The sequence below is a fragment of the Carettochelys insculpta genome, chromosome 1 (genome assembly GCF_033958435.1).
Source record: "Carettochelys insculpta isolate YL-2023 chromosome 1, ASM3395843v1, whole genome shotgun sequence".
Lineage (NCBI taxonomy): Eukaryota > Metazoa > Chordata > Testudines > Carettochelyidae > Carettochelys > Carettochelys insculpta.
The window spans coordinates 55,927,888-55,954,492 of NC_134137.1; the positions used below are offsets into that span (position 1 = coordinate 55,927,888).

Sequence of the window (26,605 nt, forward strand, 5' to 3'; positions counted from 1 at the left end):
GACTGGTAGCTGTAAACGAACTTTATGGGACCTTAGATAAATCCAGCTAGCTAAAATCATTATGAATTATGGATGTTGCCAGACAGAGTTCTGGATTGAGGGGTTCAACCTATACAATATTGTGATCCATGGGTGTTTAATCTATTTATAAATATATTGGGTTATTATATTACTTTAACTCAATCATTTTCCTTGGAAGCCCATTACCTAATCAAATGGTTATCGTGTTTAGTGACTAAAGAAGGGCAACAGATAAGTGTAGAAATGAGATTAAGAACCTGATTCTGTTCACCTAATTCCAATGAAGTTATATTGTCAAAGCCAGTAAAAAAAGAAAATAAGGTACATGTGAAATACTTCAAGAGCAGCCAAGGTTTTAAAAAGCTATGTAGAAAGCCAGAAGCCAAGAAGTCAGCTACAAAAAGTAAAATAAATAGTACTTTTGGTACCATTCCTGAAGAAGAAAATCACTTTTATCAGTCCAGAGAAAAAACAAGGGTTAGACAAAATTCTACTGCCCCTTCTCAATCCAGTGAAAAATATTCTTTGTTTTCCTTTGTTTGGTTAATTACTTTTTTTTTTTTGACAAACACTGACGAGCAATTAAAAAACCCTCACAAACAGTACTAGGGTAGTAAATATTACTTAAGTGAGATATGTCAAATCCATAATATTTGTGCTGAAAAAGTAAGTGAATAGATTTCAATGGCCAGAAAGAGAAATGAGGCAATTGTTTTCTTTTCAAGCTGGGACATACAACTAAACCAACATGAGATCTACATTTATTAATAAAGTGCCTTCATCTGGAAAGAAGGGAAGCAGGAATGTGTGCAAGCATGACTTTTCTCCATGGCACAACATGATTAAAATGAGATCCTGCTTGAGGGATTACACATTTTTCACATATGCACTTCAGGATATATATGCTGCAGCAAGCAAAAACATCAGTTAAAACACAAACAATAATTTATATGTTTATTTTAGGAAAATAATTCATTCTTTTCTTGAGAGTTTAAGGGAGTGAAGGTGAGACGGGAAAGTCTGAAGGAATAGCATGCAGGTGAAAAGACCTAAAACTGGTAAACTAAATCCTGTTCTATGTAAGTTCTTGTATTGCATTTGTCACCATACAAGCTGAGTGTCTAACTATTCTGTTTGCCTACAGGATGAGCACAGTATCAGAAGACTAACAATTTTCTGTCTGGTGTTCAAGCACTGGCCTTAAATCTGAGCTAGAGGAATTACTGCTTTGAAGGGTCATTGTAATTTGGTCCCTGCTCTCACCCAATCTCTGGCATCTCCTAAGGCAAGATAGATTTTAAAAAATTCTATATAACCAGTAGAGCCCTGCAAACCCATGGATATCTGCTTTAGATCTACAGGTACGCAGATAAGGATGCTATACAGATTATGTAATCTAGAACCCTGCAAATCTGTGGATATCTGCTTTATATCCATATATGTGGATGTAGATATCCATGGATCACTTTTGCAGATGCAGAGACCAATTCTGTGTCTGTACAGGGCTCTGTTAGGAAACTGGTCCATGTAACTTGACTATATCCGTACTGCAGTTAATGTAAAAGTTACTCATACAACAGTAAAGTTTTTTTTTAAAGTTACAAACACATTATAATCTCTTTAATCCAACAGAAGAAACTGAAATTTTAAGTCACTGCTATGTATTTTGGTGTTTTTATTTTTAATCTCATCTATTTGTCAGGACTGAATTTTAAAAGATTTTGCAATACCTTAGATTTCAGGAAAGAAATTCTGTGTTATTTTGTGCCCTCTTTTAAATTACTGATTTAGTGTAACTTATTTTTTGTTTTCATTAGGCTAATACTTCGTGCCATCCCCGTATACTGACGAAAATGTAAAATGCAAACATTTTTAAGGGAAAATGGCTTTGAACCTGGCAGACCAATTTCCCAGTGATCATGAAAAGGACTGAACTGGATTTTGTGTCAGTCTCACAGATCCATATAGTAACAGCCTTGAAAAAGTGTTGAAGAGGTATTAACGAGCAAGAGACGGAATGACATCGGCTGCTAAGTTCCACACTCTTTCCCACCCCCCCCCGATAAACTAGGGGAAATATAAAGGAAATAGGGCAAGGGTGTGCTGGGAAAACAAAGTATTATATTAAAATACAGCAGGTACAGTTTAATATTCTTAGATTTTGCAGACACATTTTTCTATTAAGAAGGTGCATTAGGAAGAATGCTGCTAAAGCTGAGTTGACATAAGAACCTGGTACACTGCTTAGGATATATCACGTTAATGTCTCACTTCATACTTCAAATCTATCTCATCATACACTCACAAAATCGCACGTGAGCAATTCTAGTCAGTTAATTTACTGTCTCCAAAGATCCAATTAAAAACAAAATACTTCCTTAGAGAACTCTTTTTCTCTATACACAAGAGCCCAGAATTTAAATTTTAACCGCTACTGAATGTATCTACCATTTAGAGCAATCTATTAGAATCTGTGAATCCCTTGTGCTTATATTAATTGAACTATTAGATGAACGATACACATGTAATATGTATACACTTTAACAACCATGAGAATTATTTTAAAGCCTGATTTTCAGAATCACATTTTCAAAATAAATTCACTGACCATTGTGTATGTTTTGTCCATTTATTTATTAGATGATTTACAATAACTTGCAATGTTAAATCTAGCAATACAACAAACTGCAACCAGTATGACATGGCCAAATATGATACAAGTACAACACAATGTAATGTAACAATGGCGGAAAATGGAAGTGATTTTCTTTAGCTGAGTCTTTTATTTCAAATAATCAGCACTTATTTTTGTAAGTTTCACAAATTTTTCTGATGAATTAACAGGTTTGAATTTGTTTCCTGAAACATATTAATAAAAAGTGAAATATCTGAGATGAAAATATCCAAGAATTTTGCTCGGCGAAAAAGCCATATGCAGCTCTTTGAAAAAATCAAACTTATTTTGTGATTCATGTGTCAGTATTTATAGTACTATGGGACAACTAAAATAGAGGGCTTAGCAGAAATGGCTTTAGTTCATCTTTCATTAGAGAAACACAATACAGTATGTACAGAGAAAACCACAACTAATCACCTCTACATTTCAACACATCAGACAAGAAGCATGCCTATGAATACAGTATTTTTTTTCATACTTCACTCCTAAGGGTGACTGAAATGTGAATATATCAAGATGTGCAAATACAGATATTAAAAGGCATACAACTATTTATGTTCATGGTGTGTACATATATTTAGCTTTTATATAAAAAAGTGTGTATACATACTCATATGTGTACACACACACACACACTCTCACAAATGATTTTAATTGGAAGTTAGGATCATTCGGGAACTCTAACAAATCATACCCAGAGTGTAAAGAGAGTAGGCCATTCAACAAGAGTTACTAAAACTTATAACTATGAGTATCTCCTTTTCAGAGTGCAAGGATCTGCTGAGATTATGGTGAGGCATCAAATACACTTTGATTGGTCTTAAACAACCATTTGTATAGCTGTATGTGCATGTAAAAGAATTCCTAAGCGGGACATAAGGTTGTATTGGTATTGAGCACTCTGGTAAGAGTCTCTCTTCTCGCTATTGACTAAAATAACCCTAAAAACTTTTGATTATTTACAGTCTTGATGCATATGGTTGTGTAATAACAGGATATTAAAGAAAACACTGTAAAATTAACATTTGTATTCAACAAATGAAGAGGTAAATTTAGCCTCTCTGTGGGTACCATTTAAAGATTTTTTCTACAGTACTGTCAATTTTAACATCTGGAGTTGGTGGACATCTTCTGTAATAATATATTTTCTTTTGGAAAATTTATGTTGTAGTGTAAATTATAAAACTGTAAAAACAAGCAATTTTATCTATTTCAGTTTTTAAAAGCATGCCAATAACCTCAAGTCATATGCTCTTTAAGGCAGTATAACATTACATAGCTTTTCTTATAATATATATATTCAAATGGATACATAACAACATATGTATATTTACATAAATACTGTACTGATATCTGTATAAATGTTTACAGCTACATATGCCATAACATAAAAGATGCAAGAGGCTAAAACAAACAAATAAAATGTACTCTTCGTGAATTGTTCTACAGTTTTGCAAAGCAAGTTTCCACACACTGATGCTGAAAGTTTCCAGAATTTTTTTTGACAAAATTTCAACGCAATGTGGTTTAATTACCATGCAGAACAGCACATTTCATGGGTGGGGATAGTAAATACATCAAAATATTATCATTTTTAACATTACTACTATTGATAAGCCTGCATAAGTGTACAATTCTACATATATGGGCTTAGTTCTTTGTTCACTGAAGTCAGTGATGGTTCTGCCATTAATTTAAAAGAGAGCTGAACCAGATTCATCATTAGATGCACGTAAGAACTTTTAAAATTGTATACAGTTCCTCAGGGGAAAAGTACAGCTAGTGTAGGTTGTCATCATTCCACTGACTTTAACAGAATAATACCAATTTGTACCGAGCATCTGCCCTTACTATATCAAAAAGACAATTTTTTTCATACATTAATTTAAAGAAGCCAGAAACGTGATGTATTTGTCCATGGATTCGAAACCATTTGACCTATTAGTTGCTTTAAAAAAATGTTGCAGAAAAGCATTGAGAAAATATTTATGCCTAGCCACAAGACTCAAGGGAAGCAAAATGTTCACAATCCATACAAGACTTTCAAACACCAGGTAAAATCCTTATGGTGAGAACATAGCATGCAAGGTAAGGAGAGGAACTATTCAAAATCCAAATAATAAAAGGATGCCTAAACTATTCTGCTATTTAATAACATTGACAAAGTCAGGTAACAAAAACTGTACTCTTTGCACGCAAAGCTACAATACCAAGTTAACACACTTTCAGTTCACAAATAAACTGGAAACTTGGTCCAAAAGAAACATTTTATTTCTGCTCAGGAATAATGGAATTATACTCCAGAGAGAAAGTTAATCTTAACGTTTATAAAGACTACTTTTTAATACTGTACAGACTTCCATACACAAAGTAAATGATGTACACTGTCCCTTTAATATCTCCTTAAGAATAGTATGTTTCAATAATTAAACGTTAGGGACTAGCATATCCTTTGAAGCAGCCTGGAAGGAAAATTGGCAAGGATATCTGTCATCTGTTACTCCCAAAGTCAATTTCCCTCCTTCATAGCTACCCAAGCCAAGAAATTCAATTCACTGACGATAACTACTGTATGTGCAGAATAAATAATGTTTCATGGACTGCTCTGATCAAGTAGTAGTCCATAAAACAGAGGGGAGACAAGTTAAAATTCTGAGAATTTCTTTTCACTGCCGACAAAACCAAACCCAAACAGCTATTTTGTCACTCTTCCATTATCTTCTCTGTATTTTTGGCAACTTGATGCCAACCCAGTGTCACCCATCATGGACTCTACTGGTCTTACTAAATATTCTTTGTTTTTCTACACCCACAAAAAAACCCAAAAAACAAACAACCAAATAAAAAAACACCAACAGGCACAAGGTCATATAACTTTATAGCTGCAGAATCTCTCAGGTAAAACATGGCACCTTTTGATCTTGGCAGAGGTGTCTCAATTGGAAATCATTTTAAACCTGTACTCTGAAGCAGACATGGTGAATTATGTGTTCAGATTGGATTACTCCAATTGCTCTGAAAATCCTGCGAGATCCGTGTCATTGTCCTCAAACGATACTACAACCAGGGGTAAGTGTTGTGTTCTGCTGCCCTTTCAATTGTTTGTTTTCTATGTTCTCTGTAAAGACAATGGCAATAGACTAGACAGACTGAGTGCTATACTGCCACCTGTCAATATTTTTCTACCCAATTTTATTAAGAACTAATTAGCATAAATGTAAAATATTACATTTAAAAGTTGCTATTTAGTAGCTAACAATCCTCTGTCTATTTAAGCATATTTTCCTGATTTTTTTTTTTAAGATGCTGTATTGGGATGTTACTGGTTGCCTAAAAAATACCCCCTGTGAAGATATTTTGTTTGGTCAGTGTCACAACTGGGCCAGATTCCTAATTCTTAAATAATAAATATTTGATATACTAGCATTAAATGAATTACTAAAAATACATAACCACTACACTATGCATCAAATATAAACCATAATAAATATTAAATTAAGATATAATATGTAACTGGAATGACTATAATGATGTAAATTATATCAGTTAGCTCTCATTCTAACAATAAAGCAGCAGAAAACAAACAAATTAGTAAGTGTCTGTTAAGCAGCTGGCTATAATGAAAGATCTACTTTAGCATTAAAGGAGTTTTGCATATTAATGTTGTATAAAATGTCCATGATATAGAAAATAAAGGAACTCAGAGAAAATCAGACATCGTGAGGTTAATTCATAATACCAGCATTTGTAAAGGTTTTCAATTTTCAAATGGCTTCTTTGGAAAAAGTTCAAAACATACTTTATGTCAGAGTCTGAGAAAGATTTTCTTATTGCTAGTGCAAGTGAACAATACTCACTTTGTAAGTAAAATATGTGTTTGCAGAAAGAGATGTCATGGGTTTGTTACAGTATACTGTTTGCCAGCAGGTATATATATTTTCCAACTAAATTTTTTTCATATCAATATCTACTTTCTTATGCAACACAAGAATTACTAACTTAACAGCTCTTCCACAGTGAATCCTGCTTGTGAAATTTTTCATTAAGTTAAATTGCAGCAGAGTGAACTTTTAACAGCACTTTGAAATAATTTCTTTTCAGTTAGCAATCACATATGTTTTCTCAATTTTTTTTCTTTAGATTAAGAGCACATTGAAAACTGTGTTATCTAATAGGTGTGAATGCTCATCTTATGGAGGGGCAAGGGCTGGAGAATCTCTGATGTCACAATTTTTACTATAACACAAGTGGAACTATTTATTATGAGAGCAAAAAAAGTTCATGTGCATACCATAGTGAATAAAGAAAACAATGTTAAAAACCTTGAACAAATTATCACTATTTCAGAAGATAAAAGGCGTGCTGTTCTGTGCCTATAGTTGATTTCTATATGATCTTCACCCAGTTCAGTCATTATCCTATCATGTGTGCACACATACTTGGTTTTCACACCTGAGTCAAGCACTAAATGCCTTATCCTAAAGCTTGCATCAGAAAGAAGTGGTAAAACCACAAATGCCCTCATAAATATTATTATTATCATCATATTATTTGATTGTATTTCTTTAATATTAAATATGCAAAACTCTTTTGTGCAGTTTGCTGTTACTGTAAATTAGCAGCTAATCCCATAAGAAATGTTAAACCTTCACCAAATCACAAACCATAAACACTGTTCCATTTTCTCTTTTACACTGAGTCTCCTACTGAATCCAAATCATCCGAAGAGAGTGGGCGATACAGGTCCTGTAAGATGAAGTGCAGTATAGATTTGTTTATTGTGTTCAATTTGTAACACTACAACTGTCCTATAATCTCTTTGCTACTTTTTGTTTGCTATCTTTTTGTTTCTTTCTCAGAAATGTAGCAGAAAAATAAATGCTTACCTTATATTATTAGGTCATCAAGACCTAAAAGCCACTGGACCTACAGTGCACTGGTCCAGAAATATTTGGTCCTAGGACAGCTAACCCTCAATACTGCAGTTGCATGTATAGTACTATTTGACAGCAGTGCTGCTTTTCCCACATTTTTTCTTTATTCAGTAAAAAGACAGCATATAAAAATCCCTAGTCACTGGCTCTTTCTGAGGGTAGCCAAGCAACAAGCTCATGTCAGCAGGGAGAGGGAGAAAGAGAGAGGCAGAAAGAGAGAAGCTCTACTTCTTTTTTTCAACACCCACTCTAAGCATCCTCTGACTGATCAGATAATCCTCAAATGCCAGAGATGTGGGAGTATAATGGGTAGCCTCATCCAATCGACACAAGACAACATGTTTCTCAAAATCTGCACTACAAGAATAAGTTCCCCAAGCAGAAGGGTGCATGGAACAGCAGCATCATTTCAAGGTGAATTAAGTAGAAGGGATGATTTAGAGAGGGAAGAAATTAATTCTATATTCTCTAGTGTCTTGCCATCCTCCTGTATAATGCAACTCATTAAAATAGCTTGGATACCTCGAGTTTCATGCTAAAACTCTCTTAAATAGAGATTACAAATATTAAAACAAATACGAGCTAGGCATTGCTGAAGTTTGGAATTGTATAAAAACACTACTAATCACCTCAGATGAAAATGATGAAAATTTATGGACTCAGCATTAAAACCATTCAAATTTTCTTCCTTGGAAAAACAGCATTTTTTAAAAATTCTAAAAATCTTGACTGAAAAAAAATATTTATAACGTATTTTTTGTTTTGTTTTATAAAGATCATATCCCATAAATATTTGTGTTTTCTTTGCAGGCACACATCTCTGGGATTTCACATGCATGTATGGCCACAACAGCCAAGTATGCTCATAAATCACCAGTTTACATACATGCATAGATATTCAAGACAAGCCCCACATTCTGAAAATCATGTTTAAATGCTTCCCTGGATTTTACTAACCAATCTTGGCTCAGGAATAACTGGAAACTGACAGTTCTTCTAATTTTTAATGTTACTATTTAGCTTATTATATAGATTGCTTCCATAAGTACATAACAGTATTATGTGTGCATTAACATTATATTTCTGAAATGTAATGCACAGAAATGCACACATTTATCAGTGGGAAGATGTGATGGGCTGTGTTCCCCATACTCATTCTGATGAGGTTAATGTAGGTGAGAGAAGACAATTAACTTACTAGGCTGTAAATTCACGGATAGTTAGGCTGGGATATTAACTCAAGTCAATTTAGAGGAAGTTCACCTGTGCAAGAGAAGGGAGGGCTTCTTTAAAGCTAGAATGTTGATAGCAGGAAGAAGACTAGAGCAGTCACTTCTGGTGGCAGGAAGTTATGGGTGATGTTACGGAATTTAGTCTGCATTTTCTCCCTGGGATTAGGCCATTTCTGCTGGCAAACCCAGAGAAGTGGGGAGCCAGAAGATTTAGGGGGTTAGGGAAGGGGCAGCAACATTTAGCTGCAGATGGAATGCTGATTAAAGGGTCCCTGACCTGGAACCTAGAGTTGAGCATGAGCCCAGATTCCCCTGCCAGCCAGTAGGTAAGCGGCACCATCAGGGCAGTGAATGAGAAAAGTGCCTAAGACAGTATGTAAGGAAATACTTTGATATCCTGGGAAGGAGAAGAATACAGAGGCCTAGTCACAGAGCCAAGCCAAGATGGCAGAGCACCCTGCGCCACCAAAAGAGAGAGAGAGAGAGAGAGAGAGAGTGTGTGTGTGTGAGAGAGATAGAGAGACTGTAGGGCTTGCAGCAAACAACAGCAAGAAGTGCTAGCCCTGAAAGAGGATCCCCCAAACTTCAACCCTAGTGGTAAGTGGACCTCATGACCAGAGAGCTAATCAAGCTTTCTAATTAAACAGAATTTTAGGGGTCATGTCCACTTGGACTCCTTTGAGTGCAAAAAATAGTCAGAAGAAATAAATTTTGTTATGTCCTCTGCATTTTAATTCATTTAGAATTCACGCAAAAGGCACATCTACATCCAGCTTTTGAAATTTTGGGAATCCCAGTGTATTTACTGACCCACTAACATTTATTATTTTGTAACTAATGCTGAAGTAAAATTTTCTGTATACCAACTTAGAAAAAAGGTGACCATTTTGGAAAATATATTCACCAGTATTTGTGAGGCTAAAAAACAAATCCCACCTTTCTGCTACATAAAGATAAAGACCTCTTTGCACAAGCAATTAAAAAAATTCCTGGCCTTTACATTTTTATACTCTCCAGCTACACTAGTCTCACTGTGGACTAGTTTCCCCAATAAGCAGCACAACTATAATTAAAAGAACTGAAAAATGAGATGGGTACATACATGGTACAAAACTTCCTCCAAGATTAAAGCAACTGCATTATTTACAACACTCTGGCACAGCAACCATGTAAATAATATCAAAAACAGATAAAAATATTTATTTTTCTGCTCTTACATATTTGTTTGTATTACTGTAGTCCCTAGGAATCCTAGTAATGATGAAGACCTCAATTATGCTAAACATTGTACAATACGTTTGCCAACTTTCTCCTCACACAATACTGAACACCCTTGACCTGCCCCGTCTCCATGGCCCCTCACATGCTCACTCCATCCCCCTCTCCCTCTGTCACTGACTCTCCCCATTTTCACTTTTGGCTCACTCAGGAGGCCAGGAGGCTGGAGGGGGTGAGATGTCTGGGTGGCACCAGGGATGACATGTTTGGGATGCAGGATGTGGCTCTGAGCTGGCTGAGGGTTTCAGAGTGCAGGAGGGGGCTCTGTGCTAGGGCAGGGAACTCAGGTTCGGGGAGGGTATGAAGGCTCTGACTGCGGGGTACAGACTGGGGTGGAGTTGGTGCTGAGGGGGTTTGGGGTGTAGGAGAGTGCTCTAGGCTGGGACTGAGAGTTTTGTGGAGCACAAGGGAGAGCAAGACTGAGGGAGAAAGGACTGACGGGACAAGTGGGAGCTCTGGCTATGGCATGTGGGCTGTAGTATGGGGCTGGGGCTGAGGAGTTTTGGGTGCAGAAGGATGCTGAAGCCTGGAACTGAGGGGCTTGGAGGGTGGAAGGGAGATCAGGGCTGGGGAGGGGGTTGGAGATTGGGAGAGTATTAGGGTGAAGGCTCCAGGTAGAATTTGCTCCAATCAGATCCCAGAAGCAGCAGTATGTCCTCACTCCTGGCTGCTATGCAAAGGCTTGGCTAGATGGCTCTGTGGTGTGCAGTGCCCTGACTGTCTCTATGCACAGGAACTGGAGGGGACCATGCCAGCTGCTTTCCAGGAGCCATACAGCAACTACAGAATCAAGGAGCCTGCCACCCCGTTCCAAGGCACCAACTGGACAGGCAATGGCCAAGTCAGCAGTGAGGACCGAAGTTACCAGGACACCTTTTTGACCAGGTGGCTACTCTAGTTGTACAAGCACAAAACACAAAGACGGTCCCTGCCTCCGTTGTGGTATTCCTCAATTATACAGATTTTTCAAGTAGGCAGAAGTGCACAATAAAGATATTCAAATATTTATCTCATTTTCTAATTGCAAAATAGGTGAAATTTAATTATGAAAATTGCATTACTCTAAGATTAAGATTTCAATTTTAGAAAGGAAATGCAAAACTAAGGAGCTGTTATTAATATAAGTTGTCTATATCCCACCCATAGAATTGCTCTGGATTGCTAGTTATATTGTTAAATGTCACTTCCCCATGAAGTAGGCCACATCTTGCCCTGAAATATTGATCCACAACTCTCACTGATTTAAATGGACATTGCATAGATACAGAAAAATGGGACTGAGACATATGTATGCAAATAGAAAAGCAAGGTTCATCCTTTATCTATTTCCTCATTTTTAAGTGGTTAAAATGGAAACCTTAAAGGTTTCATTAGCATTAGTTTTCATAAACATCATCAAATCCTGGCCCCACTGGATAGGCAAACTTTCACTGCCTTCAACAGGATCAAGATTTTATCTTTTAAAAGTATATGCACAAATGCAAAAGGGGAAATGGTAGAAATCCCTATATTTAGGCTGCCTGACACTTTCAATTATAAAAAACTGAGTATCTTTCCTCTAAGAAGCATGAATACTCATATAAATTGCAACAGACCTCCGCTGTTCAATGGGGAGAAACTCCTCAAGCGACAACTGACTCTTCTTTGTAGCATTAAATTCCAATGTGTTATAAGTCACCATTTCCTTTCTCGCACTTGGGTTTTGCTGGGCAATTCTAGCAGCCTGCCTAAATCACTGAACACTCTAAATAGTCTATCTCCTGCTCCTGCCATGGCAGCAGACACTGCACCAGGAACATGTAGGAGCTACCAGTGCAGCTGTCAGTGGGATAGTGGGTCGGGTAGACAGCCAGGCTGGGATTTCTTTGGTAACCCGTCTCCCTTCCCAGACCCAGCTTTTCATGCCAGCTCAGCATCTCATCCTCCTAGTGACAAGACATAGGCCATGCACTCCCATAACTCCTGCAGATGGGGATAAGGTTAGAAAGGCCAAGGCATAGAATGAGTTCAAACCAGCTAGAGACATAAAGGCAGTGTCTACACTAGCTTCCAACTTCAAAGGGAGCATGGTAAGTGGGGTGTCAGGAGATTACTAATGAAGTGCTCTGGTGCATATGCAGCCCTTCATTAAGCTAATTCTCCCCTGCAGCAACCTCAAAGTGGCAAACTTTGAAGTGCCGGCTTGTGTGTAGCTGCGGCTAACCCGCCGGTAGTTCGAAGTGCCTGGGTTACTTTGAAGTCCCTTTACTCCTACACGCAAGCCGGCACTTTGAAGTTTGCCACTTCAAAGTTGCTGCAGGGGAGAATTAGCTTACTGAAGTGTTGCATATGCACCACAGCACTTTGTTAGTAATCTCCCAACACTCCACTTACCATGCTCCCTTTGAAGTTGGGAGCTAGTGTAGACACAGTCTTTATGTATCTAACTCGTTTGAGCTCATTCTGTGCCTTGGCCTTTCTAATCTTATCCTCATCTGCAGGAGTTAGGGGAGTGCATGACCTATGTCTTGTTACTAGGGGGATGAGATGCTGAGCCATCATGATAAGCTGGGTCTAGGAAGGGAGAAGGGTTAGAGGATAAAATACATAAAGAACAAGTCAAAAATTACTTAGAAAAATTAGATGTCTTCAAGTCACCAGGGCCTGATGAAATGCATCCTAGAATCCTCAAGGAGCTGATAGAGGAGGTTTCTGAGTCTTTAGCTAACATCTTTGAAAAGACCTGGAATTCGGGAGAGATTTCAGAAGACTGGAAAAGGGCAAATGGTGCCCATCTATAAAAAGGGGAAAAAGAACAACTCAGAAAACTACAGACCAGTTAGTTTAACTTCTGTGCTGGGAAAGATAATGGAGCAAATAATTAAGTAATTCACTGCAAACATCTGGGAGAAGATAAGGTGACAGGTAACAGCCAGCACAGATTTGTAAAGAACACATCATGCCAGACCAATCAGACAACTTTTTTTTTTTGACAAGATAAAAAGTCTTGTGGATAAGGGAGAGGCCGTGGATGTGCTATACCTCGACTTTCCTAAGGCATTTGACACAATCTTGCGTGATCTGCTTATCAATAAACTAAGCAAATATAACTTAGATGGGGCCACTATAAAGTGGATGCGTAAGTGACTGGATAACCCTTCTCAGATAGAGTTATTAATATTCGCAGCTATGCTGGAAGGGTATAACAAGCGGGGTTCCGCAAGGATCTGTTTTGGGACTGGTTCTATTCAATATCTCCATCAATGATTTAGATATTGGCATAGACAGCATGCTTATTAAGTTTGCAGCTGATACCAAACTGGGAGGGGCTGCAACTTCTTTGGAGGATAGGCTCCCATAATTCAAAATTATCTGGACAAACTGGAGTAATCGTCTGAAGTAAACAGGATGAAGTTGAATAAAGACAAGTGCAAAGTACTCCAGTTTGGCAGAAACAATCATCTTCATATGTGTAGAATGTGAAGCAACTGTCTAGAAAGGAGTACTGCGGAAAGGGATCTAGGGGTTATAGTGGACCACACACTAAATATGAGTCAACAGTGTGATGCCGTTGCAAAAAAACCAAACATGATTCTGTGATGCATTAATAGGAGTGTTGCAAGCAAGACATGAGAAGTCATTCTTCCGCTTTACTCGGCGTTCATTAGGCTTCTATTGGAGTATTGTGTCCAGCTTTGGGTACCACATTTCAAGAAAGACGTGGAGAAATTGGAGAAAGTCCAGAGAAGAGCAACGAAATTAATCAAAGGTCTAGAGAACATGAGCAATGAGGGAAGACTGAAAGAAATGGGATTGTTTAATTTCAAAAAGAGCAAACTTAGAAGGCACATGATAGCAGTTTTCAAGTACCTCAAAGAAGGTTACAAGGAGGAGGGAAAAAAAATTGTTCTCATTGGCCTCTCGAGATATTACAATGGGAAAATCTTTCTAACTCTCAGGGTGGTTAGACACTGGAATAAGTTACCTAGAGAGGTTGTGGAATCTCCATCACTGGACATATTTAAGAGCAGGTTAGATAGACACCTATCGGGGATGGTCTAGATGGTTTTTGGTCCTGCCAAGAGAGCAGGGAACTAGACTCGATTACCTCTTGAGCTCCCTTTCAGTTTTAGTGGCTTATGATTCTATGATAGATAATATAGTCTAAGTGTCCCATCTACCCTCTCCTGTCTCCCACATAAAAGAGAGCAGCTACCTGGGATTTACCCATAAATCACCTAGACCCAGAACAAGATCCAAGCAGCCCACATCTACTTCACAAGGGCACCATAGTGGGACAGGAATCCCCCACCACACAGCATGGTGAAGAGAGATTGTGTCATGCCAGACTTCCCCAACCATCTTGTGAAAACAGCACTTAGTAACAGCAGCCAGCCATCTCCCCACTACTGGATAACCATCTGTTCCTGCTGCTGGCTAAAAGCTCAAGTGGTTGCTGTTTGTGTTGCAGTACTGAAGGTTCACGGGTCAAACCCTATTGATGCATGAAGGAGAGTTTGTTATAGTCAGATGTTAAATAACTTGTTCATAAATTTTTCCTTAAAAACAACAACCCTCTGCAACTTAAAAACTACATTAAGAGAATATTATTTAGGATGTAAAGTCCAGCACTCAGAAGCTTGTAAGATACCAGTTTATAGTTGTCTATGCTTCTGTCATTTGACCCTTGTGCTTATGTATTTAATTATGTGATCACACTGTATTTTTGCCACAGGACTTGACCCAAAGCGCCCAGTTCGGATGCTCAATTGGGCCAAGTTAGATGCACAGGCCAATATATTTCTTTAATTTCCTATCTTTAGAATATTAGACTTTGCAATTTAAATACCAGTTTAATGTATTTTTCATGTAGTGTAATATATATAATACACTTTGTATATAAAAGCAGGGATTTGCAACCTTTACAGAATGTGCATATGTGTACACCCCACATTCACATATATTTTTGGGCTTCAGTTGGAGCACAAGAACCCAAGTAACTCCCAATGAAACCAAAGGGGCTGCTTGCAATTATTGATGGCAGATCCCAACCCTTTTGTAGAAGAGTTACTGCTCCTTTCATTTATCTTGAATTTCAAAGGATAAATTTTCAATCTGCTGGTCATGCTGGTCAAACCACCACCACCATACAGTGCTTAAAACCCTGTGTAATCGCAGCATCTCAAAGCCACACCTATGTGACGCACTTGGAATGGAAAGGTGCTGAACACGTGGCTTCCTTTCAACCCTCTCCAACTGATCTTTATAGGAAAAAATGTCCTTTTTCCTGATGGAAAAATAAACATCAGTGATGGGGAGGGAGAAGGCTCAGATATATGAGGGAAGAGAGGTGGCCCCCTAGTACTGAACAATTCCTTTCAGCTGCTGATGCCATCCACACCAGCAGAGACAATATCACTGAGAAAGCCAGCAAATGTTGAAGACATTTTCCCTGTCTCCTGTGACTAACAGTTAAACCATAAGCCATGGGAATCAGCTCAGAAGGACCATGATGACATTTCTGCCAACAGGGTGGCTTCATACAAAACTCACACCATGTGAAACTGACTTTCTCACCTACCTGTGTCCCAAATATCCCAAAACCTACTTAAAATGAGGCTTTAAGTCACAATGTCAGGTTTGCTTATAACTTCCTGCTTCACAGAGATAGGATGCTAACTCATACTTTATTTGAAATTGACAGAGGCTGAGAAAGCATGGGTCCAACTGCATTTGTAAGCCAATCTGAGACATGGCTCTGTGACTCAAAAGGAAATTTCTGAGGCCCACAGACAACAGTTAAAAAAAACATCAGAAAAGAGAATAAATAACCACCTGGTTCATTTTCTTTGAACTGATGCAATTAAACCAGTGTGCACAGCACTGACCTGCCCTTGACCCACTCCCATACATGAGAGCGCTATGTTGAACCAAAATGTTCTATTATAGAGGGATTATTATAGCAATAACACAGCTACTCCCATCATGCTAGAGGGATGTGCTAATGGTGAAGTGCACTGTGTACAGCATTCTCCCTAAGTTTTTTGTTTTAGGCATTGCAATTCTATTTATGAACTGAGACAGCCAAAGCATTAATACATCCTATGATTGCCTAGATACTGAGCCACTCTGGTTGGTCTGACAAAAAAGGCCATGACAATATAGCTATGGAACACTCCTCCACTTTGTGGTAGAATTAAAACTGGGGATACCAAAATATCAATATGGAACTTTCAGGAGATCTAATTTTCCCCCAATTAAGGCCTGAAAGTGTTCTGAATAAAAGATCAAAGACCTCTTCTTCCTGCTTAAAGATAAGCCATTACCCAGAAAGCTTGTTATTTGAAAGGTGGAGAGAATAGGCACAACTAGAATTGAAACCAAGCTCTTCCCTCCTTCCCCCGACCCCATATTTTGGGTCAAGTGCAATGAACACCTTTGGGGAAGACAATCTGGGTGGCACCAATGCCTTGCTCAGTCAATCTCACAAATCAGTTCCTTGTTTCCTTACCCTCTGTTTTCGCAGGCTTCCTGGGCTGGTAGGAGATGGGCTTGGAGACTTCCCAGAGCGGGGAGTAGAAAGCTGGCTACCAGGGGTTCCATTAACTAGAAGGACAATAAATAAATGAATAAATATTTGTCTCATGGTACCTAAAGAATAAAAGCAGAAGAAAATAATTAATAATAATGTATAATTCAGTTTATTTTGCAAATGTTAAATAGGATAGTGCAGAATTTAAGTGCTTTTCTAGTACTCTGCTTCTCACCCTGGTAATTTATACAGCACTTAAACAACCCTTTTAGATTGGCCGCTTATTTATTTAAGTCAATGGTGATAAACTTCCCTATTTTTTTTCAAGTGTATAGTGGCTATGCATGCTTATCATGGATAGCCATACTGCTTTGTTGCCTTAACAAATATTAAGTATACTTAATCCCTTTCATTCCATTTAATTATGCCTCTCAATGCTACCAACTAGGAATCAAAAGCAGCACTGCCTGCAAGAAAAATGGCTGTACCTTGTTGTTAATCTTTCACTTCTTTGAGGACATTTTTGCATTATAATCCGACCCAAACATCCCCTCAGAACTAACTCTGATGGATTGCAGACATACAACTGAACTGGCCAAAAAAATCCAGGTATACATTATGCCAAACCATCACTTGCTTAAATAGCAAAGTTCCTTCAACATATTTCAGTGTATTTATTTTTAAGAATCATTTCAGCCTTTGCATGACATGCTCTGTAAAATTCACAAATGCCTAATACCCAAAGTGTATCATAATGTACTGCAAAGTAATCATGTAGAGGATACCAATTATATTTTTAAAAGAAAGAAATGTTTCTCTCTCTCTCTCTCTCTCTCTCTCTCTCTCTGTGTTCACACACACACACACACACAAACTTTAAACAAACAACTGTCATATTAATTCATATTTTTCAATATCAGGAAAAAAATCAGCAATTAGACATCTGAATTCTCAATCTTACATCAATATTTACATACTAAGGTATCAATAAGACATTTAACTTACCTTCTATGAGCTCTAGCATGGACACAGTCTTAGTGTTTAACCTGGTAATAGCAAGCACAACAATTCTTGTCCTATACTAAAGACAAGCCGTAGCAGAAAGGGAAGGGGTGGGATTAGTTAAGGATAGCAAGGGCTGCTCACAGAATGAGCTGAATGAAATGCAGGGCTCATAAGCAGAAGCCTTTTCTGCGTAAGCCTGACGTCTTTAGAGCAGCAGTGGGAGGTGCAGGTGCTGTCTTAGGGCTACATCAAAGGTGTCAATTAAACATAAAGCCACTGCTTCAGAATGCTGAGCAACTGCAACCCCCACTCTAATTCTCTGAAGCCAGAAAGCCTAAGCAATTTTATATGCTGTGCACTGACATCATAATAAGGAGCCTTTAGGGGCAACATACCAAATGACTCATCTGAAAATCAAAATGACAATAACTCTTGTATATCCTTGGCTGACTGGCAGTCTAGCAACTGCTAAATCCTTCAGAGAATGCAGGGGATATGTTAATATATTTTTCTTAATGTAGAAATTATCTCCGTGGTGAATATTAGGCCCAAAAGCATTTACCTTCTGATGCTGCTCTAATGAGTATTATAAAACAGGTTATACAGTATGGTAACTAAAGATCACTATACTGCTGCATATTATACACCCCAGTACACCTGCCTTTTGTAATGCATTTGTAAAGGTAAAAGTGTACAATACCTTTGTGGTATCCACAGAATGATATGAAAAGTTTAATTTGCATGCAAATAGGCTACCCTTATGGACACAGTTTTCACTCACACTTAATGTTCAGTCCATAACAAGGCTAATGGCTTGTACATATCAGCACAGCATTGGGGATGGCACTTGTGTAGCACACATGCATATTTATGGAAGTTCATACAGTAATTTGAGGAGCGAATACTGGGGGTGTGACCTATAATAGGATTTCTGCATCTAAAATTAGCTCTATTAATGTGTAGGGGCTAATGAAGATATTTTGTTTGGCAGGAAGAGAAAACAGAGAGAGATTAAAAATAAGCAGCTCCAGTCTAATCTTCAAATATGTTTGTTTTTTTTTATCAATGCTAAACTACTTCAAATTTTGTCCATGATGGTATAAACGTGAAAGCCATTTAGAAGCATTAGCATTAGTCGCATAAAAATCCTTTCAAACTGATGAAGACCTCTTATATCTGACTATTGTTGGGGTGAAATTCAATGTGCTGGCAACTATTTAAGAAACTCAAAATTATTTAGATGCTGGGTACCTCAGAGACAGCTATTGTCCCTGCAAGAGTTCAGTTAATCTTTCTCAAAGATGACGGCTGAGAGAATCAAGGGGCAGGCTTCTCCAAAGACCTCTCATTGCCTCTGGAATTTTATCCTGCTGAATACACACCCAGAACCTGCACCTGATTATATCGGAGGTGGGACTTAAGACATCTCTTTACTGAAGCTTTTCTGGATTTACAAGAGTTTAAACTCTTCAGTATCTACATGCTGTTAAATACCGTTTCAAAAAATCAGAGTTGGTTACTACAGACAGGGACAAAATATGAGTTAAAATCAAGGTTCCATTGAAGTCAAAGGGAAAATTTTAATGACCTCACTTGAGCCACAGTTTTGTCTCAGTCTTTCTTCTGAAGATTCCAGTGCACTTCTTTAAGCCCCTTCTGTGCAGATTTTAATGATGGGATGTGCCTGCATGCTCCACACCAAGTCTAGAACCTTCTGAAAGGCTCTAATAATTGAGGACTGAACAGATATATTGAAGCGGGAATTAGGAAACTGGGTTCTATGCCCAGCTCCTTCACCCACCAACTCTGAGACCTTGGGCAGATCATATCACCTCACTGTGCCCCTCTTACTCTCCTACCCTTTGTCTGGTTTGTACACTTATATTGTAAGCTCTTTGGGGCAGGGATTATAGTATGAATAGGGCCTAACATAACAGGACCCTGATCTTAGCCTCTGAAATACAAATCAATTATTATTACTGTTGCTGCTCAAGATATGGTTACATGAAAAGACACAGAACCAGTACGTCCTCAGTTCTTTCCAGCTACCATTGCAATAAGACAGCTTGCTTTAATCTTTCACCGTATGGCTCATCGGCATTTTTTTTTCTTATCACCCTGGAGAGCTACTTTCTTGCAAATAGTTGAATTAGTGTAAGCTTGATGTCAAGTGCTAAAGTACAACAGGAATGTGGCTTGATTTTGACAAGTTACTAGAATTCCAGTTACAGTAAAATAAGTTCCTCTTTTAGTACAGACGTAAACAGTAAGGTTGTATGAAAATTATGCCCAGATATTATGGTGAGAAGAACCCTAATAATTTTTTAAAAATGATAAACTAATAATAGTTAAAGAGAAAATTTGACCTAACTGAAATTTCATTTCTTGGTATAATGCACGCTTAACCCCTTATTTCATGGTGTATGTCTGTCCCATATCTACACTGTATGTCTCAGTGACATTTGGGGCCTATCTTTCTGCAGAGCACATAGATGCAGATAAAAAACACTAGACTGGTAAATTAATGCTGTGATTAATTAATAAAACAACAAAACAAAAACAATAATTAGTGAGACAGGAGATTTCTCATCACTTTTTTAATCCTAAAATGGCAGCAGTCAGAATTCTCAACTTAATGCAAATGCCCTATCATCTTACCATAAAAAAGTTATCAACCCTGTGCAGTAACTGAGATTCTTTGGGACAGCTGTCTCTGGGGGTGCTCCACTCTAGGTGTTCTTGTGCCTCTGTGCTTGTAGTCAGAGACTTGAAATCACAGTGCCTGGTTGAGTTGCACATGTGTGGTCCCTTTCTCATGCTACCTCAGGTGGTTATCTGGCATTATTCTATCAACCCCTTCTTCTCTCTTCTCTATCTCTCTCTCAGTCCTACAGCGCAATTGGTGTGATACTCTGAAGTGAGAGAGAGTGTGGATGGGTGGGGACAGAGCACTCAGAGGGACAATCGTCTTGAAGCACCTCAATCACAAGAAACCTTCTGTTCTTCTTCAAGGAGCAACCATGTAGGTGTTCCAATTCAGCTGATGTTAGAGCAATGCCCTTCACTGGAAGGATTCTGGAACTGAGGTCATGGCATATGATAATACAGTAGGTTCCAACAGCACATCAAAAGTTGTGTGACTTTCTGTGCATAGTGTTATGTAAATATATGTGCTGAGGCCCAAGTTGCTACTTTAAAATCTGTAATGGGGATATCATTAAGAAATATTATCAATGCTGATACAGCTCTTATCAAATGTGTGCAACCCCTTGGGAGTTGAAGATCCTAGCAGTGTTAGCTCAGTAAAATACATTCAGAAATCCATCTGGACTGTCCCTATTTAGATATGGCATCTCCTTTTGACTGTTCAGTGATCTCCTTTTGATTGTTCAGTGACTGACATGCATAATTTTGGAGACCTGTGCAATGTCATTGTTCTGTCTATGTAAAAGGCTCGATCCTGCAGACGTCCAGAGTAGAGCGTATTGATTCCTGTCTATTTCCCATAGGGTTGTAGGTACAATATTGTGGGGTGTATTGGGTGGTCGGGGTGTACAGGGAGGAGTAGTACCTCTGTTGGAGGGACTTGTCATACCCCTTCGGGGGTAGTCTGTCCACTTTGGTCCCCGCCTGTCACTCAGCTCTCACTTGTGGCTCCAAGTAACTGCAGCATGCGCAGCAGCCACACCCCCGGCAACGGCTTCGACAGGCTGGCCAAACCAGGTGAATGTAACCAATGGGGCTCAAACCCTCGGTGAATTTTCGGTTGTGCCTACCCAGCATGTGAAGTCAGTTCCGGTGGACTGGGCGGAAGAGATCATTTAGATCCAACAGCCAAGAGGGCAGTTCTGCAACGCTTTGTGGAAAGTGAAGGACTTGACATAGCACGAAAGACGTCAAGGCCATCCACTGCACCCGAAGAAGTTACCAGTCGTGACGATTCTGCGTACCACTGGTGCCTGGCTTCCAAGGTCAAGAGAGTGGGATTGCTCCTGTGCAATGGCTCTACCACTTAAAAAGCTTTCACGCACAGGTGCTGTGCAAATCATCATATCATATCACATCACATCACCCAAGTCCTGTGGCGACAGGGGAGGGGCGAAGCGACAGGTGGACGTTACCACTGGGAGTTGTAGTCCCAATCCCACATGTAGGCAGCCTGTGGACAAGTGGTCGTCCAGCTCTGTACCTGGGGCAGCAGAGTTGCCCAGCAGCATCCCAGGCATCTGAGCAGTCCTCTTTAGGACAGCACTGCTCACCCTAGTAAGGGAGGGGCCAAGAAAAGGTGGCCTAAAAATTGCCTGCCCTACAACAATAACTGGTCAGCAAGCCGCGGCTGGCAGTTAAACCCCACTTGCGGTCGAAACCAAAAGAAAAATTTGAGAAAACTTACCATTGGTGTATGGAATGTTCGTACTCTCATGGATCAAGACGCTGTTCCAAGACCTGAGAGAAGGACAGCTCTCATTGTTCGTGAACTAGCCCGCTATAATATCGATATAGCAGCATTAAGTGAAACAAGATTGGCTGGGGAAGGTTTCTTGAATGAACCAGGAAGTGGTTATACTTTCTTCTGGAAGTGTAAGACTGAGACAGAGGAAAGAATACATGGAGTTGGTCTGGCAATAAAAACCTCATTGATGCGTCAACTCCCAGACCTTCCAGTGGGTATCAATGAAAGATTGCTGAAACTACGCTTCCCACTAAATGCCAAACGTCATGCCACCATCATCAGTGCATATGCACCCACTCTAACATACCCTGACAACTGAAAGGAACAATTCTATGAAGATCTCGACAGACTGATCAAGGCCACACCTGCAACAGACAAACTATTCCTACTTGGAGATTTCAATGTCCGAGTCGGGGCTGACAATGAAAACTGGAAAGGAGTAACTGGGCCACATGGTGTAGGCAAAATGAACAACAATGGACTACTCCTTTTGAGCCTTTGTTCCGAAAATGACCTGACTATTACCAACACTCTGTTCCAATAAGCAGATAAATACAAAACGACGTGGATGCACCCCAGGTCTAAACAGTGGCATCTGATAGATTATGCCATTGTCAGAAGGCAAGACATCCGAGACGTACTGATCACCAGAGTAATGCGAGGCGCAGAGTGCTGGACAGATCACAGATTAGTCAGGATGTCTCTTCAACTTTACATCGCCCCCTCTCAACACAAATGCCTTAAGCATGTGTGACCTGCTTTTAACATAGCCAAACTGAAGGATGCCCAATATTTCAACAATTTTCAGAAGAGTCTCGATGACAAATTAACATCCCACAGTTAACTGATTGGTACTGTAACCGAAAAGTGAGATCAGTTCAAGCAGATAGTGACTGACACAGCAATAACATCGTTTGGACCAAAGAAAAGAATACATCAGGATTGGTTCAATGAGAACCAAGAAGAAATATGTTCAGCACTGGAAGTAAAGAGAAAAGCCTTTATTGAATGGCAGAATGACCCCTCCTCAGCCTCCAAACAGGACCATTTCAAGCACCTTCAGAGCAAAACACAGAAAGACCTCCATCAGATACAAGACAGCTGGTGGGAGAGCAAAGCCAAAGAAATTGAGCACTATGCTGAGACCCATAACTCAAAGATGTTCTTTAGTGCTACTGAGACTGTCTATGGACCTTCTAAACCAAGGACTACCCCATTGCTCTCATCAGACAACACAACGCTGGTCAAAGACAAAGAGGGCATCAACGAAAGATGGCAAGAACACTTTAGCAACCTCCTTAACAGACCATTGACCGTGAATAATAACATCCTCCATGAAATTCCACAACGACCCATCCTGACAGATCTTGACTTTCCGCCCACTATAGATGAGATTAAGAAAGCTGTTAGCCAGATGAGTTCAGGAAAAGCTCCTGGAAAAGATGGGATACCAGCAGAGATATATAAAGCTGCAAGTCCAGCAGCACTAGCAGCATTCCATAGCGTGATCATCAGCATCTGGGAGGATGAAAACATACCACAGGAGCTCCGCGATGCTATTATTGTCTCCCTTTTCAAGAATAAAGGCAGCAAAGCAGAATGTGGAAACTACAGAGGCATATCCCTCCTCTCTGTTGGAGGGAAGATCATCGCCCGCATCATCTTGAACTGCCTAATAGCCAGTATATCCAAGGCAAATCTACCTGAAAGTCAATGCGGTTTTCGATCTGGCCGGAGCACAGCTGATATGGTGTTTGCTGTCAGACAAATACAAGAGAAGTGCATTGAACAGAACATGCACCTGTATGCTGTCTTCATAGATCTGACAAAGGCTTTTGATACCGTCAACAGGGAAGCCCTTTGGACCATTCTAATACGACTTGGCTGCCCAAGAAAATTTGTCCAGATTATACGCCTTTTCCATGACGGCACGACAGGTGAAGTACTGTCTGATGGAGACACAGCAGCCCCCTTCAACATCACCAACAGTGTGAAACAAGCATGTGTTCTCGCTCCTGTCTTATTTAACCTGTTCTTTGCATGTGTCCTTAACCATGTAATGAAAGATCTGGACCGAGGTATATACTTGAAATACTGGCATGATGGTTCACTTTTTGACCTCCGTCGCCTGAATGCAAAGACTAAGACAGTGCAGAAACTCCTTTCTGAGGCACTCTTTGCCGAAGACTGTGCCCTTATGGCTCACACTGAAAACGATCTTCAGCACATTGTCAACAAGTTTGCTGAGGCCTTGCAACTTTTCGGACTAACTATCAGCCTCGGAAAGACAGAAGTTCTCCATCAACCTGCACCTGGATCAAATGCTCCTGTCCCAAGTGTCTCCATTGACGGCGCTCAGCTTAAAGTAGTGGAGAACTTTAAATAGCTGGATAGTGTCATATCCAGTGATGGATCACTGAATAATGAGATCAACGCGTGAATATCCAAAGCAAGCCAGGCACTTGGCTGTCTGCGTGTCAAAGTTCAAAACCACCATAACATCCAGATGTCAACAAAACTGCTTGTGTACAGAGCTGTTGTTCTCTCACCTCTTTTGTACGGGTGCGAAACCTGGACACTATATAGGCGTCACATCAAGTAGCTCGAAGCATTTCACATGCGCTGCCTCCATAACATCATGAAGATACGCTGGCAAGACAAAGTGCCCAATCTTGAGGTCCTCAAGATAGCCCACATGACAAGCATCGAAATGATGATTATGAAGTCACAACTACGTTGGACCGGTCATGTCAGCCGCATGGATGCCAACAGAATCCCTCGCCAGCTTCTGTATGGTGAACTCTCCCAGGGCATCCGGCGTATAGGTCGTCCACGGAAATGCTACAAGGATACCATCAAAGCCAATCTGCAGTTCAGCAGTATCAAACCTAGGGACCTTGAGGACACTGCCAGTTGCAGAACACAGTGGCGTGCAACAGTCAGAAATACCTGTATTGCCTTTGAGGAAGACCACTGCTGGCGTCTCCAAGAGGCACGCAAACAATGTCACAGAGCATCAGCCATGCACAACCCACAGATTGCAAACTTACCATGCACCATCTGCGGCAAAATGTGCACCTCTAGAATTGGCTTATACAGTCACCAGAGGGCACACCATGAGACCAATAACAGATGATCTGCACAGACTTGTCATCATCAGATCGATGGACTACCATTACACTACATTATTGTGGGGTGAATGAGTTGATTGAGATGGAATGATGAGGTAAACCCGGGTAAGAACTTAATATGCCCTGGCCCCAACAGGTTGGAAAGCAGGCTAGACTAGGGCCAAGAGTGGGGTGGAGTGGCCCTCCCCTGGCTTCTGCAGGTTCCTGCCCTGTGCAGTGTTAAGTAGGCAGGTAGATAGCCATTTGATTCACAGGGTAACTTAGGTCCAATCTGATTTTGTGACTCACCTGTGCCAGGAGGGGTATGTGGGTGGGAGGGAAAGCATACAGGAGGGGAACGTCTTATTTGATTAGAGAGGCATCATCCATGGAGCAAGGAACCAGGCCTGTTCTGAACTGGAACTGTGGGCATTTTGCATTGTGTGCTTTGGCAAAATGGTGTAGAGATGGGAACCTCCAGTGTGTGATTATACTGTGTAGCACTCATGTGTCTATTTCCCACTTGAGATCCCATTAAGTACAATGCTGTGATGTCAATGTTGTGTCTTAAGCACCGGTTCCAGACCCACCTGGCCTCCATGCACTGGGAATGTAAGTGTGCACCTTCCTGCATGATACAGACTTGTATGGTCTTGTTCCTGAATAAAAAGTGGGAACAGCTCTTGCAAATGACTTGTAGTTCTAATAGATTTGTCTGTAGAGAATGAGTGTTCAGAAATACTCCTGTACCTAGTAGTGACATGTCCCTCATGATGGTCACCATGGGGTACTTCCGTACAGCGTCTGGTTGTATCCACCAACATAGAGATTCTTTTGTTTGATATTGTGAGACATTTGTTCATACTGTGCTTGGATGGGGCACAAGTTATCTGGAGTTAGGCTTGCAGACACCCAGTCTATGTCTATACTACCTCAATCTTTTGAAAGAAATTATTCTGGAAGATCTCTTCTGAAAAAACTTCTTTTCAAAGAGCGCATCCACACACAAAAAAGTGGATCAAAAAATCAATTCACTCTTTCGATAGAGAGCATCCACATAGCCCCGAATCTTTCAAAAGAATGGGCCAGGGATCAAAAAATCTGGTGGCATGAGGACTGCTCTTTTAAAATAGGCCCCCCAGAACATCTACACATGTTTTTTTTTGAAAGTTTTTGAAAGAAGGTGCTTTTCCTGATCCGGAAGCAGAAGAGGGTTCCTGGAAGAAAAGCCATGTTTTTTTGATTTTGGATTGAAAGACTATTTTGTGTGTAGACACCTCACAAGTTCTTCCAAAAAAGGGCCAGATTTTCCAAAAGAACCCGCTAGTGTAGATACAACCCCCCAGCTTTAGCCTTGCATGTTTGATGATGAATGTCATTTCAG

General features: G+C 39.8%; 1 protein-coding gene across 7 annotated transcripts in view; it reads right to left on the reverse strand.

The window, feature by feature from the left end:
* Nucleotides 1-26,605, reverse strand: part of DCLK1 (doublecortin like kinase 1) — a 335,634-nt gene that overhangs the window by 53,866 nt on the left and 255,163 nt on the right. For 4 of the 7 annotated variants that reach the window (XM_074982397.1, XM_074982389.1, XM_074982406.1 and 1 more), the window contains one exon: nucleotides 16,633-16,727. In XM_074982397.1, coding sequence (XP_074838498.1) covers nucleotides 16,633-16,727 — 95 coding nt within the window. Of the gene's footprint in view, nucleotides 1-7,387; nucleotides 7,445-15,953; nucleotides 15,957-16,632; nucleotides 16,728-26,605 lie in introns of those variants that run through there. The other 3 variants (XM_074982429.1, XM_074982421.1, XM_074982434.1) reach the window with 2 other exon arrangements.